Source organism: Salmo salar, unplaced genomic scaffold (assembly GCF_905237065.1).
Source record: "Salmo salar unplaced genomic scaffold, Ssal_v3.1, whole genome shotgun sequence".
Taxonomy (NCBI): Eukaryota; Metazoa; Chordata; class Actinopteri; order Salmoniformes; family Salmonidae; genus Salmo; species Salmo salar.
Window position 1 is genome coordinate 2740 of NW_025550108.1, and position 14412 is coordinate 17151.

Genomic DNA, 14412 nt, shown 5'->3' on the forward strand with positions numbered 1-14412 from the left:
TAACAGCAGTGAAGGGAGGAGAGAGAGGAACACATGGCACAGCTAACAGCAGTGAAGGAGGAGAGAGAGGAACACATGGCACAGCTAACAACAGTGAAGGAGAGAGAGGAACACATGGCACAGCTAACAGCAGTGAAGGAGGAGGAGAGAAAGCTGAGGTGTGACAGAGGAGCAAGACGCTCCCCAGAGAAGCAAGCAACAACACCACACTAGACATGTCCTGGAGCTGTTGTCAGAGGACAGACTAGCCACATCATAATTTACACGGGAACAAATGACCTGAAGGCCCAGCAGGAAAGGGTGGCCACAGCAGGAAAGGGTGGCCCCAGCAGGAAAAGGTGGCCCCAGCAGGAAAGGGTAGCCCCAGCAGGAAAGGGTAGCCCCAGCAGGAAAGGGTAGCCCCAGCAGGAAAGGGTAGCCCCAGCAGGAAAGGGTAGCCCCAGCAGGAAAGGGTAGCCCCAGCAGGAAAGGGTGGCCCCGGCAGGAAAGGGTAGCCCCAGCAGGAAAAGGTGGCCCCAGCAGGAAAGGGTAGCCCCAGCAGGAAAGGGTGGCCCCGAGCAGGGAAAGGGTGGCCCCGGCAGGAAAGGGAGCCCCAGCAGGAAAAGGGCCCCAGCAGGAAAAAGGGTAGCCCCCAGCAGGAAAAAGGTGGCCCCAGCAGGAAAGGGTAGCCTTCCAGCAGGAAAGGGTGCACCGCAGGAAAGGGTAGCCCCAGCAGGAAAAAGGTGGCCCCAGCAGGAAAGGGTAGCCCCAGCAGGAAAGGGTGGGCCCCAGCGAAGAAAAGGGGCCCCAGCAGGAAAGGGTGGCCCCAGCAAGAAAAGGTGGGCCCAACAGCAGGAAAGGTGGCCCCAGCAGGAAAAGGTGGCCCCAGCAGTGAAGGGTAGCCCCAACAGAAAAGAGGTCGGCCCCAGCAGGAAAGATGTCCCAGCAGAAGGGTGACTGACGAGAAGAATTATTGACGAAAAATTATTGGCGGAAAAAATTGGCCCCAGCAGGAAGAAATTAGACCCAGCAGGAAAGGGTGTGGCCCGGCAGAGAAGGGTAACCCCAGCAGAAGGGTGGCCAACAGCAGGAAATGGTGGCCCCAGCAGGAAAAGGTGAGCCCCAGCAGGAAAGGGTAGCCCCAGCAGGAAAAAGGTAGCCCCAGCAGGAAAGGGTAGCCCCAGCAGGAAAAGGTGGCCGGCAGGGAAAGGGTGGCCCCAGCAGGAAAGGGTGGCCCCAGCAGGAAAGGGTAGCCCCAGCAGGAAAAGGTGGCCCCAGCAGGAAAGGGGTAGCCCAGCAGGAAAGGGTGGCCCCAGCAGGAAAGGGTAGCCCCAGCAGGAAAGGTGGCGAGGAAAGGGTAGCCCCAGCAGGAAAGGTGGCCCCAGCAGGAAAGTGTGGCCCCAGCAAGAAAAGGTGGCCCCAGCAGGAAAAGGTGGCCCCAGCAGGAAAGGGTGGCCCCAGCAGGAAAGGGTGGCCCCAGCAGGAAAGGGTAGCCCGAAAGGTGGCCCCAGCAGGAAAGGGTAGCCCCAGCAGGAAAAGGTAGCCCCAGCAGGAAAGGGTGGCCCCAGCAGGAAAGGGTGGCCCCAGCAGGAAAAGGTGGCCCCAGCAGGAAAGGGTAGCCCCAGCAGGAAAAGGTGGCCCCAGCAGGAAAGGGTAGCCCCAGCAGGAAAGGGTGGCCCCAGCAGGAAAGGGTGGCCACAGCAGGAAAGGGTGGCCCCAGCAGGAAAAGGTGGCCCCAGCAGGAAAGGGTAGCCCCAGCAGGAAAAGGTGGCCCCGCAGGAAAGGGTAGCCCCAGCAGGAAAGGTGGCCCAGCAGGAAGGGTGGCCACAGCAGGAAATGGTGGCCCCAGCAGGAAAGGGTGGGCCCCAGCAGGAAAGGGTAGCCCCAGCAGGAAAAGGTGGCCCCCAGCAGGAAAGGGTAGCCCCAGCAAGAAAAGGTGGCCCCAGCAGGAAAGGGGTGGCCCCAGCAGGAAAGGTGGCCCCAGCAGGAAAGGGTAGCCCCCAGCAGGAAAAGGTGGCCCCAGCAGGAAAGGGTAGCCCCAGCAGGAAAGGGTGGCCCCGGCAGGAAAGGGTGGCCCCAGCAGGAAAAGGTGGCCCCAGCAGGAAAGGGTAGCCCCAGCAGGAAAAGGTGGCCCCCAGCAGGAAAGGGTGGCCCCAGCAAGAAAAGGTGGCCCCAGCAGGAAAGGGTGGCCCCAGCAGGAAAGGGTGGCCCCAGCGGAAAGGGTGGCCCCAGCAGGAAAGGGTAGCCCCAGCAGGAAAAGGTGGCCCCAGCAGGAAAGGGTAGCCCCAGCAGGAAGGGTGGCCCCAGCAGGAAAAGGGGTGGCCCCAGCAGGAAAGGGTGGCCCCAGCAGGAAAAGGTGGCCCCAGCAGAAAGGGTGGCCCCAGCAGGAAAAGGTGGCCCCAGCAGGAAAGGGTGGCCCCAGCAGGAAAAGGTGGCCCCAGCAGGAAAGGGTGGCCCCAGCAGGAAAGGGTGGCCCCAGCAGGAAATGGTGGCCCCAGCAGGAAATGGTAGCCCCAGCAGGAAAAGGTGGCCCCAGCAGGAAAGGGTAGCCCCAGCAGGAAAAGGTGGCCCCAGCAGGAAAGGGGTGGCCCCAGCAGGAAAAGGTGGCCCCAGCAGGAAAGGGTAGCCCCAGCAGGAAAAGGTGGCCCCAGCAGGAAAGGGTGGCCCCAGCAGGAAAGGGTGGCCCCAGCAGGAAAGGGTGGCCCCAGCAGGAAAGGGTGGCCCCAGCAGGAAAGGGTAGCCCCAGCAGGAAAGGGTAGCCACAGCAAAGGCCAGCGGAAAAGGTAGCCACAGCAGGAAAGGGTAGCCCCAGCAGCAAAAGGTGGCCCCAGCAGGAAAGGTGAGCAGGAAAGGGTAGCCCCAGCAGGAAAGGGTAGCCCCAACAGGAAAAGGTGGCCCCAGCAGGAAAGGGTGGCCCAGCAGGAAAGGGTGGCCCAGCACTCAAGGGAGTGATTGAAAAAACTTCTTCCACTTTCCCCAACGCACAAGTGGTCATCTCCACCCTGCTACCACGAAAATACATCCACCCTGCCACCATACAGCGGGTGAATGCAAGCATTTTGTGAGACTGTGCCTCAAACCTAATGTCTACCTGGGCCACCACTCCACCATGGACTTGAACAGCCTTTATGACCAGGTCCACCTCTACAAGGCAACAATCCCAACTTTTGCCAGGACCCTAAAGGACATCACCCTCAACCGCAGCCCCTCACACAGGAGCAACAGAGCAGCAGACACCCACCCCAGACCTGCAAGACCCCCTCCTGAAGGACCTGCACCGAGAGAACCCACACCAAGAGGACCCACACCCAGAACAAATCATCACCAGCCACACCCCCCATGCCCTCCCCCGCCCCTGTTGCAAGGACCTCAACATGACAGCAGCTCATATGCCCAGGCCGTGAGCAGAACAACAGGCCCAGCCCCCACTAATGCACCCCCCCAAGCCCCATCCTGCAACTTAAGAGGTATGTATCAGATGCTCAACATGCTCTGCTCACACTTACACAGACCCACAAACAATTTGAAAACAAATCCAATTTTGATAAACTCCCATATCTACTGGGTGAAATACCACAGTGTGACATCACAGCAGCAAGATGTGTGACCTGTTGCCACAAGAAAAGGTCAACCAGTGAAGAACAAACACCATTGTAAATACAACCCATATTTATATTTATTTTCCCTTTAACTATTTGTACATCGTTACAACACTGTATATAGACATATGACATTTGAAATGTCTGTATTCTTTTGGAACTTGTGTGAGTGTAATATTTACTGTTCATTTTTATTGTTTATTTCACTTTTCACTTGCTTTGGCAATGTTAACATATGTTTCCCATGCCAATAAAGCCTCTTGAATTGAATTGAGAAAGAGGGAGGGAGAGAGAGAGAGAGACAGGGTCAGAGACTCCTTTTAAACAAGCAGAATAAAGTCTTGACTAAATAAACGCCTGACTGAACCTGGCTGCTCCTTCTCAGTGGGGGTCACCTTGATGGAGGGATGGGAGCGGAGGAGAGGGAGAGGGATGAAAATAAACAGGCAGATTAAAGGAGGTGGAACGAGAGAAGAGGGGGGCGCGCTTCGCCAATGGACACCTGGGGCGAGCCCACGCCCTGTGATCCATCACACACACACACAGACATTACACACACCCACAGAGCCTGACACACACACCGGGGCGCCTGACACACATTCCTGATGGAGATGAATGGAGGAGCGTTTCACCCTGAGAGCACACAGTGACAGCATACTGCTCAGTACAGAAAGTAAATGAGTGTGTGTGTTTGACAATCCACTAATTAGACAGAAATACACACACAGACAGAGACAGACAGAGAGAGACAGAGAGAGAGAGAATGAGAGAGACAGAGAGAGAGAGATAGATAGAGGCAATCCCACACACACAGACAGAGACAGACAGAGAGAGACAGAGAGAGAGAGAGAGAGAAAGAGAGAGAGAGACAGAGAGAGATACATAGAGAGAGGCAATCCCACACCCACAGAGAGCGTAGTGTCCTGACCTGTACAAACCAGTCGATGGTGCAGCAGTTGACCAGAGAGGGGAACATACGACAGCGGGACCTGAAGGCATCTCCTACAGGACTCATACACAACACAATGTGCAGCTTCTCTCTGACCCGAGAGATGAAGAACTGGAACACCTAACACACACACAGGGAGACACACAGGTTACAGACACACACAGGGAGAGACACACACAGGGAGACAAACACAGGTTACACACACAGGGAGACACACACAGGGAGACACACACAGGGAGACACACACAGGTTACACACACAGGTTAAACACACACACACATATCTATAGAAATACATTCAAGTAAACACATACAAATGAACTCATGCAACAGACTCACTGTATAGTCAAGTGCCAAATTCAAACCGCCTGAGAGGAAATCCACTGAGTGTTGTCTAGACTGAGGCCAAAGTCAGTGTAATTAAAGTGAAGGGGTCAGAGTTCTGGAGGTGTCCAGAGTCTGCTGCTCTGCCTTATTGACAGACTACTGCTGGGACAAAGCTGCTGCTTCCACGCTTCATATAGGACCTTAACAAGACACTAGACACTAGACTCTAGACTGAATCCTACTGGGATGAATAGCTGAATATGAACACATACATCAATACATACATAATGTTGTGAATTAATAGCTAGCTGGATATATGTATAAAAACATGTATAAATATTAATAAATGGTACTGTCATGACGTTGCCCTGTTGAGGGAGGTTTATGACCCCCCATAAATGCCTTTCCCCCCTTTTCTGTCCACTCTACAGAATGGACTCTTGGAAAGCCCTGTTGTTAACATAGGGAGAGTATGGAAACATCAAAAGGTTGGGGAAAAGAACAATCTTTGTGTAATCCAACCAGTTGAAAGTATCCGTTGGTACTTAAAGAATATGATGTCAGATCAGTTGTTGTCTGGGACATTATATCTGATGATAGGACGACATAAACTGTATCTTGGAAAGTCTACCCATTCTAGATTCAGATTCACATGGAATTGTTGTGCAATTTAAATGTTTAAATATGAAAATATTTGTGAAAAGATGACATGTAATTTTAGTTTTTAAAATTAGAGAATTGTTTTCATAAGTAAAATATGCTCAATCAGTGGCCACCCCACGTGAATAGGTATTGGTTGGAAATGATGAAGCAACCCCTTTTCTACATTTCTATAAGAGCCCCCCATGACCCAATTCACTGCGAACTAAGCCAACCTCAGCGTGAGCTCTGGTTGCGAATGGTTGAACGACTACAACCTAACGAAATTAACATTGTGTTCCCGATGACGTGAGGACTGATGTCCATACGTTCAGAAGGGCGAATTTCAACGTGGAGGTGACGATCGCCATGCTGGACGGATGAACTTGACTACACAAGCCAGAATACAGCATGAGCTTAGTATGTCAACTTGGTATGAACTTTGAACTCTTATTCACTAAAGAAGTGATACATCCTAGACGTTGAGTTATCAGCAGCAGCTGTAAACGTGCGTGGCCTAGGAAAGGACGGACGGACAATCTTCAGAACGACAGTTCTACCACAAGACGACAGACTACAACGTATCCGCCCAGAAATATTCTTCAAAGGACAAGGGAGATTTCTGCTGGGCAACCCAGCCTTCCATCTTCGGCCAATCTATCGAAGCGCAGCTCAGAGAAAATATATTTCTTGCATTTTCCTTTTCCGAATGGGCGGTTATTTAGAATGCATAAGATTCTGTATTTACGATAGCATAGCTTCATAAGGTCTGATAGAAACCCAATCCTTTTGTTCCTCAGTCTTCCCGTGCTTTCATTCAAACCCAACCCCTTTCTTTGTGTAACCATCCGTCCAAATCGGTTCCGTCCGCTAAGGACGTTTTCTTGTATTAATTAGTAATCAATGTATGATCCAGCCTGTGTATATGTAATTATGTGTGATTATTTAGGTATTTAGTAAATAAATAATTAAACCAAATTTTGTATTGCTGATTCAACTTGTTAACCAGGGTTCGTGAAGATAACCAATAATTTTACGACGTTCAGATGAGACTGAATAAGGTGACGATTAATAATTGACTGCTGTTGATATAAAAGATTACCAGGTCTTTAAGAGTTTATTCGGAAGACAACAGCTCTATAAACATTCTTCCGTGGTGCCCCGACTTCCTAGTTAATACATTTACATGATTAGTTTAATCAGGTAATATTAATTACAGAGAATTGATTTTATAAAATAACATGTCATATCATTTAATCCATAGTAAAGACACAACAGTACATACATAAATATTACACATGTACTTATTATATTTAACCTTTATTTTGACAGGGAGTAAAGGTCTCTTTTACAGAGGAGCCCTGTAATTACAATTATATATTGAGTGTTATATGAGTGAGTGTGTGTGTACTCTACTGTACCTCGTCTCGGTTTCCCTCGTTGATGCCGGCCTCCTTGGCTCTGGGCCGTGTGGCAGCCAGGACCTGCTCCAGATCATCCTTCTCAAACAGGTTGGGCACCTCTCCACTGTTCAACATGTTGTTAATGTCCTCTAGGAACTCCTCCACCACGATCTGATGAACAATAATACACACATGTAATGGAGGGGGTGGAAACGTGCCTGAGAACTGAAGACTGAAGCTATAGCTTCCAGGGCTAATGCCTCGGCTTCTGCTCAGCGGGGTAATGAGGTGATGAGTCACAGAGGTGGCATGGTTTGGCAAGCAGATGGTCACAGATAAACACTGGCCATAGCTACTTCATTAGCTGTCAAGTACAGTCTTTATGGAGGAACCTGCTATCTACCCATCACATAGCCTCCATAAATACTACTGTCTGGTACAGTCTTTATGGAGGAACCTGCTATCTACCCATCACATAGTCTCCATAAATACTACTGTCTGGTACAGTCTTTATGGAGGAACCTGCTATCTACCCATCACATAGCCTCCATAAATACTACTGTCTGGTACAGTCTTTATGGAGGAACCTGCTATCTACCCATCACATAGTCTCCATAAATACTACTGTCTGGTACAGTCTTTATGGAGGAACCTGCTATCTACCCATCACATAGTCTCCATAAATACTACTGTCTGGTACAGTCTTTATGGAGGAACCTGCTATCTACCCATCACATAGCCTCCATAAATACTACTGTCTGGTACAGTCTTTATGGAGGAACCTGCTATCTACCCATCACATAGTCTCCATAAATACTACTGTCTGGTACAGTCTTTATGGAGGAACCTGCTATCTACCCATCACATAGTCTCCATAAATACTACTGTCTGGTACAGTCTTTATGGAGGGAACCTGCTATCTACCCATCACATAGCCTCCATAAATACTACTGTCTGGTACAGTCTTTATGGAGGAACCTGCTATCTACCCATCACATAGTCTCCATAAATACTACTGTCTGGTACAGTCTTTATGGAGGAACCTGCTATCTACCCATCACATAGCCTCCATAAATACTACTGTCTGGTACAGTCTTTATGGAGGAACCTGCTATCTACCCATCACATAGCCTCCATAAATACTACTGTCTGGTACAGTCTTTATGGAGGAACCTGCTATCTACCCATCACATAGTCTCCATAAATACTACTGTCTGGTACAGTCTTTATGGAGGAACCTGCTATCTACCCATCACATAGTCTCCATAAATACTACTGTCTGGTACAGTCTTTATGGAGGAACCTGCTATCTACCCATCACATAGCCTCCATAAATACTACTGTCTGGTACAGTCTTTATGGAGGAACCTGCTATCTACCCATCACATAGTCTCCATAAATACTACTGTCTGGTACAGTCTTTATGGAGGAACCTGCTATCTACCCATCACATAGTCTCCATAAATACTACTGTCTGGTACAGTCTTTATGGAGGAACCTGCTATCTACCCATCACATAGTCTCCATAAATACTACTGTCTGGTACAGTCTTTATGGAGGAACCTGCTATCTACCCATCACATAGTCTCCATAAATACTACTGTCTGGTACAGTCTTTATGGAGGAACCTGCTATCTACCCATCACATAGCCTCCATAAATACTACTGTCTGGTACAGTCTTTATGGAGGAACCTGCTATCTACCCATCACATAGCCTCCATAAATACTACTGTCTGGTACAGTCTTTATGGAGGAACCTGCTATCTACCCATCACATAGTCTCCATGCACACCCCCCTCCTCTCCCCCTCCTCCCCTCCCCTACCTGTGTGTCAGTGAAGAGGAACACCATGTCCTTGCCCTCCACCCCAGCCATCTTGAACAGTCGTCTCAGGTCTTCATGGAAGCTGTCGTAGTTGTATCCTCGGCTCAGTTCTATCTGGAAGCAGCGCATGCCGCACATGTGGGCCGCCAGCCGCGTCAGTGACTGTTTCCCCGTGCCCCCCACGCCCACCAATAGGCGTTACCGCGCTCCTGGCGGATCATACGCGCTATCCTATAGGAACAGAAGGGCGGGGTTAGGAAGTAAGCAAAATAACAAATTGAAGCATTACAAAAACACATGAAACAAAAACGAACTCTTTATGGGGCTCTGGACAAAATAAGTTCACTAAATAGGGAATAGGGTGTCGTTAAGGATGCTAATCAGTTCACTAAATAGGGAATAGGGTGTCGTTAAGGATTCTAATCAGTTCACTAAATAGGGAATAGGGTGTTGTTAAGGATGCTAATCAGTTCACTAAATAGGGAATAGGGTGTTGTTAAGGATGCTAATCAGTTCACTAAATAGGGAATAGGGTGTCGTTAAGGATTCTAATCAGTTCACTAAATAGGGAATAGGGTGTTGTTAAGGATTCTAATCAGTTCACTAAATAGGGAATAGGGTGTCGTTAAGGATTCTAATCAGTTCACTAAATAGGGAATAGGGTGTCGTTAAGGATTCTAATCAGTTCACTAAATAGGGAATAGGGTGTTGTTAAGGATTCTAATCAGTTCACTAAATTGGGAATAGGGTGTCGTTAAGGATTCTAATCAGTTCACTAAATAGGGAATAGGGTGTTGTTAAGGATTCTAATCAGTTCACTAAATAGGGAATAGGGTGTTGTTAAGGATTCTAATCAGTTCACTAAATAGGGAATAGGGTGTTATTAAGGATTCTAATCAGTTCACTAAATAGGGAATAGGGTGTTGTTAAGGATTCTAATCAGTTCACTAAATAGGGAATAGGGTGTCATTAAGGATTCTAATCAGTTCACTAAATAGGGAATAGGGTGTTGTTAAGGATTCTAATCAGTTCACTAAATAGGGAATAGGGTGTTGTTAAGGATTCTAATCAGTTCACTAAATAGGGAATAGGGTGTTTGTTAAGGATTCTAATCAGTTCACTAAATAGAATAGGGTGTTGTTAAGGATTCTAATCAGTTCACTAAATAGGGAATAGGGTGTTGTTAAGGATTCTAATCAGTTCACTAAATAGGAATAGGTGTTGTTGTTAAGGATTCTAATCAGTTCACTAAATAGGGAATAGGGTGTCATTAAGGATTCTAATCAGTTCACTAAATAGGAAATAGGGTGCGATTTAGGCCAAAACGTCTGTACACTATATAGGGAATAGGGTGCGATTTCGAATGCATTCACTGCACTAATTAGGGAATAGGGCTCCGTTTCCGATCGTAAAACCACCTGGAGACGTGTTCTACAGCGTCCTGGAAGAACACTAGCTTGGTCTCCTTTGAGAAGGTCATGTTGTAGTCATCCAGGTAATCCTGGAGCACAGCCCTGATCTTATCTGGCTCTGTTAGGTCCTCATACAGACGGTCTGCCTTCTCTGCACCCACCTAGAGGAGAGGAGAGAGAGGAATGAGGAGGAAGGGAGGCAGGGACAGGAGGAGGGAGAGATGGAGAGGTGGGGACAGGAAGGGTTGCGAGATAGATAGATGGATGCCGTAAATGTTAAGCGCTTTGAGCACCTGGGAAATTGATTGGATTTATAGGCTTATAGCACATTTTACCTTGATGAAATCTCCAAATATGATGGGTTTGGTCACAAAGTAATTGGGTTCTAAATTGAAGCCAAAATATTTGCCTGAAAGAAGAAGAACGGAAATATATTTAAAGAGTTGCTATTCATAGCTCAACAATTGTGGGACGTTTTAGATAAGGACATTGAAATGGCTTTCAAACTTAATATGTCAAAACACTGCTTAGTGGGAGGCAAAACTCTGAAAGTTCAAACTAGCCGTCTAGGTTCTATTGAACTCTGTGTTATGTTCTTACTGGCCAACTATGTCTAGGTTATATTACACTCTGTGTTATGTTCTTACTGGCCGTCTAGGTTCTATTAAACTCTGTGTTATGTTCTTACTAACTGTCTAGGTTCTATTACAGTCTGTGTTATGTTCTTACTGACTGTCTAGGTTCTATTAAACTCTGTGTTATGTTCTTACTGACTTTCTAGGTTCTATTAAACTCTGTGTTATGTTCTTACTGGCCATCTAGGTTCTATTAAACTCTGTGTTATGTTCTTACTGACTGTCTAGGTTCTATTAAACTCTGTGTTATGTTCTTACTGACTTTCTAGGTTCTATTAAACTCTGTATTATGTTCTTACTGGCTGTCTAGGTCTACTGTCTAGGTTCTATTACACTCTGTGTTATGTTCTTACTGACTGTCTAGGTTCTATTACACTCTGTGTTATGTTCTTACTGACTGTCTAGGTTCTATTAAACTCTGTGTTATGTTCTTACTGACTGTCTAGGTTCTATTACACTCTGTGTTATGTTCTTACTGACTGTCTAGGTTCTATTACACTCTGTGTTATGTTCTTACTGACTGTCTAGGTTCTATTACACTCTGTGTTATGTTCTTACTGACTGTCTAGGTTCTATTAAACTCTGTGTTATGTTCTTACTGACTGTCTAGGTTCTATTAAACTCTGTGTTATGTTCTTACTGGCTGTCTAGGTTCTATTACACTCTGTGTTATGTTCTTACTGACTGTCTAGGTTCTATTACACTCTGTGTTATGTTCTTACTGACTGTCTAGGTTCTATTAAACTCTGTGTTATGTTCTTACTGACTGTCTAGGTTCTATTAAACTCTGTATTATGTTCTTACTGGCTGTCTAGGTTCTATTACACTCTGTGTTATGTTCTTACTGGCTGTCTAGGTTCTATTACACTCTGTGTTATGTTCTTACTGACTGTCTAGGTTCTATTACACTCTGTGTTATGTTCTTACTGACTGTCTAGGTTCTATTAAACTCTGTATTATGTTCTTACTGGCCATCTCAGAGACGATGGTGTTGAAGTAGGTTTTGTCTTCGTTGTTGATGAGGCGGTCGTGGAACACTCTCTGACACTCATGACAGAACAGACGGAATATCCCAGTCTGATCTCTCACCGTGCCTGGCTCACACTGCAACATACCTGGAGGACAGACAGACAGACAGAGGGAGGGAGAGAGAGAATGAGAGAGAGAGGTGAAGGGAGGGAGAGAGGGAGGGAGGAGGGAGAGAGGAGGAGGGAGGGGAGGAGGGGGACGAGAGGGAGCGGGGAGGGAGGAAGGTAAAGAGGCAGGGAGGGAGAGAGAGAACGAGAGAGGGAGGTGGAGGGAGAGAGAGATGGAGGGAGGGAGGAGGGGGAGAGGGAGTGGGGGAGGGGAGAAGGTGAAGGGAAGAGAGAGGTAAAGAGGCAGGGATGGAGAGGGAGAGAGAATGAGAGAGGGAGGTGAAGGGAGGGAGGGAAGAGGGAGGTAAAAAGGCAGGGAGGGTTAGATGGATTTAACATGACCAGAGAATAATAAAACATGATTCAACGTGGTGGTTCTCACCCTGCAACCTTAACACATTAAGAAGTAAAGAAAACTCTAATATCTGCTGTTGACACATCCCTGTTGTTATCAATGTTATCTAATACAATGCTAGGGATGCTTTAGGATATATGATGGGTCTGACACACCAGAGGATCCATGTTCAAGTCTGGTTAGAAAGTTGAGGGCATTAATGTGACCACGCTCGCCCTCAGCAAGAATGGGGGCTGGGTTGGCCTTATTCGTCCTGGGTAAGTATTAATGCTGGTGTGTGTGTGTGAGTGTATGTGTGTGTGTTTACGCTTGCTGGTGTGAGTGTGGTGTGTGTGGTGTGTGGTGGTGTGTGGGGTGTGTGTGTGTGTGTGTGTGTGTGTGTGTGTGTGTGTGTGTGTGAGTGTGTGTGTGAGTGTGTGTGTGTGTGTGTGTGTGTGTGTGTGTGTGTGTGTGTGTGGGGTGAGTGTGTGTGTGTGTGTGTGTGTGTGTGTGTGTGTGTGTGTGAGTGTGTGTGTGAGTGTGTGTGTGTGAGTGTGTTCTGCATGGTGACTCCCTAGCGGGGGGTCAGGGAGCAGTAGTCACTTTAGTTCAGGCCTCTCTGCTCTGATGATGGTTGTGAGGCTGCTGGGTAGAGGACTGTACTGTCTCTGTCTGGACTTCAGGCTACAACCAAGAGCATCTCAGTCCATGAGCTACTTTAATAACTTACAAGTGAATAAGCAAAGACAAACTTTCTCACCCTGGACACACTTGGAGAGGTCCCTGAGGTTGAAGACGTAGTGTGTGTGTGTGTGTGTGTGTGTGTGTGTGTGTGTGTGTGTGTGTGTGTGTGTGTGTGTGTGTCTCACCCTGGACACACTTGGAGAGGTCCATGAGGTTGAAGACGTAGTGTGTGTGTGTGTGTGTGTGTGTGTGTGTGTGTGTGTCTGTGAAATGGAGAGGTTGTGGTGTGTGTGTGTGTGTGTGTGTGTGTGTGTGTGTGTGTGTGTGTGTGTGTGTGTGTGTGTGTGTGTGTGTGTGTCTCTCACCCTGGACACACTTGGAGAGGTCCATGAGGTTGAAGACGTAGTGTGTGTGTGTGTGTGTGTGTGTGTGTGTGTGTGTGTGTGTGTGTGTGTGTGTGTGTGTGTCTCACCCTGGACACACTTGGAGAGGTCCCTGAGGTTGAAGACGTATGTGTGTGTGTGTGTGTGTGTGTGTGTGTGTGTGTGTGTGTGTGTGTGTGTGTGTCTCTCACCCTGGACACACTTGGAGAGGTCACTGAGGTTGAAGACATAGTGGGACTTGGCTGGTGTAGGCAGGAGGTCTACAGACATGCGGTGGTAGATCTCTACAGCTGCGTCTACGATGCTGCCTGCTGAAGACCTCACCGCCTGGGGGAACTCACTGAGGAAACCACTGAGGATGGCCTGGAGGGGGAGAGACAGTTTCAACAGAGAGAGTTAAGCGTACGTGTGCTTGAATATGCCCTTGAGGAGAGAGGGCAGGCTCAAGAGACACACGTGATTGTGTGTGTGTGTGTGTGTGTGTGTGTGTGTGTGTGTGTGTGTGTGTGTGTGTGTGTGTGTGTGTGTGTGTGTGTGTGTGTGTGGTCTTGTTCTTCTGAATCCACTAAAAGTCCCCACAAGGATAGTAAAACAAGGCAAATTCTCCCTGGTGGGGACATTTCCCACATCCCATGAGGACAAAGGCTATTTTAAGCTTAGGGGTTAGGTTTAGGGTTAGAATTAGGGTTAGGGTAAGGCGTTAGTGGTTAGGTTTAGGAGTTAAGTGTAGGATTTGGGTTAAGGTTTAGGGGTTAAGGAAAATAGGATTTTGAATGGAAATCAATTATAGGTCCCAACGAGGATAGAAAAACAAGTGTGACGATAGTTGATCTGTAATTAAACTACCACAGCTTGTTAAGGGGCTGTGAGGAAGAGGACATGAGGAGAGAAGAGACAAGAGGGTTTGGAGACAGGAGGTTAAAGGTCATATTAGGGCTAGGAACTGAGGTTGGAGGTTAAGTCTTGGCCTTGAAGATCTGTTTGAGACTGTGCTCTTAGGGCAGGGTTTAGATGTAGGAGGTCAGGGGTTACCCACATTGAAGATCTGTTTGAGACTGTGTTCTTAGGACAGGGTTTAGATGTAGGAGGTCAGGGGTTACCCACATTG

At 47.7% G+C, this 14412-nt stretch overlaps 1 protein-coding gene across 1 annotated transcript in view; it reads right to left on the bottom strand.

Annotated features, from left to right (window-relative positions):
• Nucleotides 1–4482: 4482 nt before the first annotated feature.
• The window catches only part of LOC106597004 (dynein axonemal heavy chain 6-like), a gene marked incomplete at its 3' end in the record, with an annotated part of 114558 nt that continues 104628 nt past the window's right edge, over nt 4483–14412 (bottom strand). Inside the window, 8 exon segments of the mRNA XM_045713651.1 lie at nt 4483–4647; nt 6914–7066; nt 8721–8917; nt 8920–8951; nt 10139–10293; nt 10468–10541; nt 11736–11882; nt 13496–13667. Coding sequence (XP_045569607.1) covers nt 4483–4647; nt 6914–7066; nt 8721–8917; nt 8920–8951; nt 10139–10293; nt 10468–10541; nt 11736–11882; nt 13496–13667 — 1095 coding nt within the window.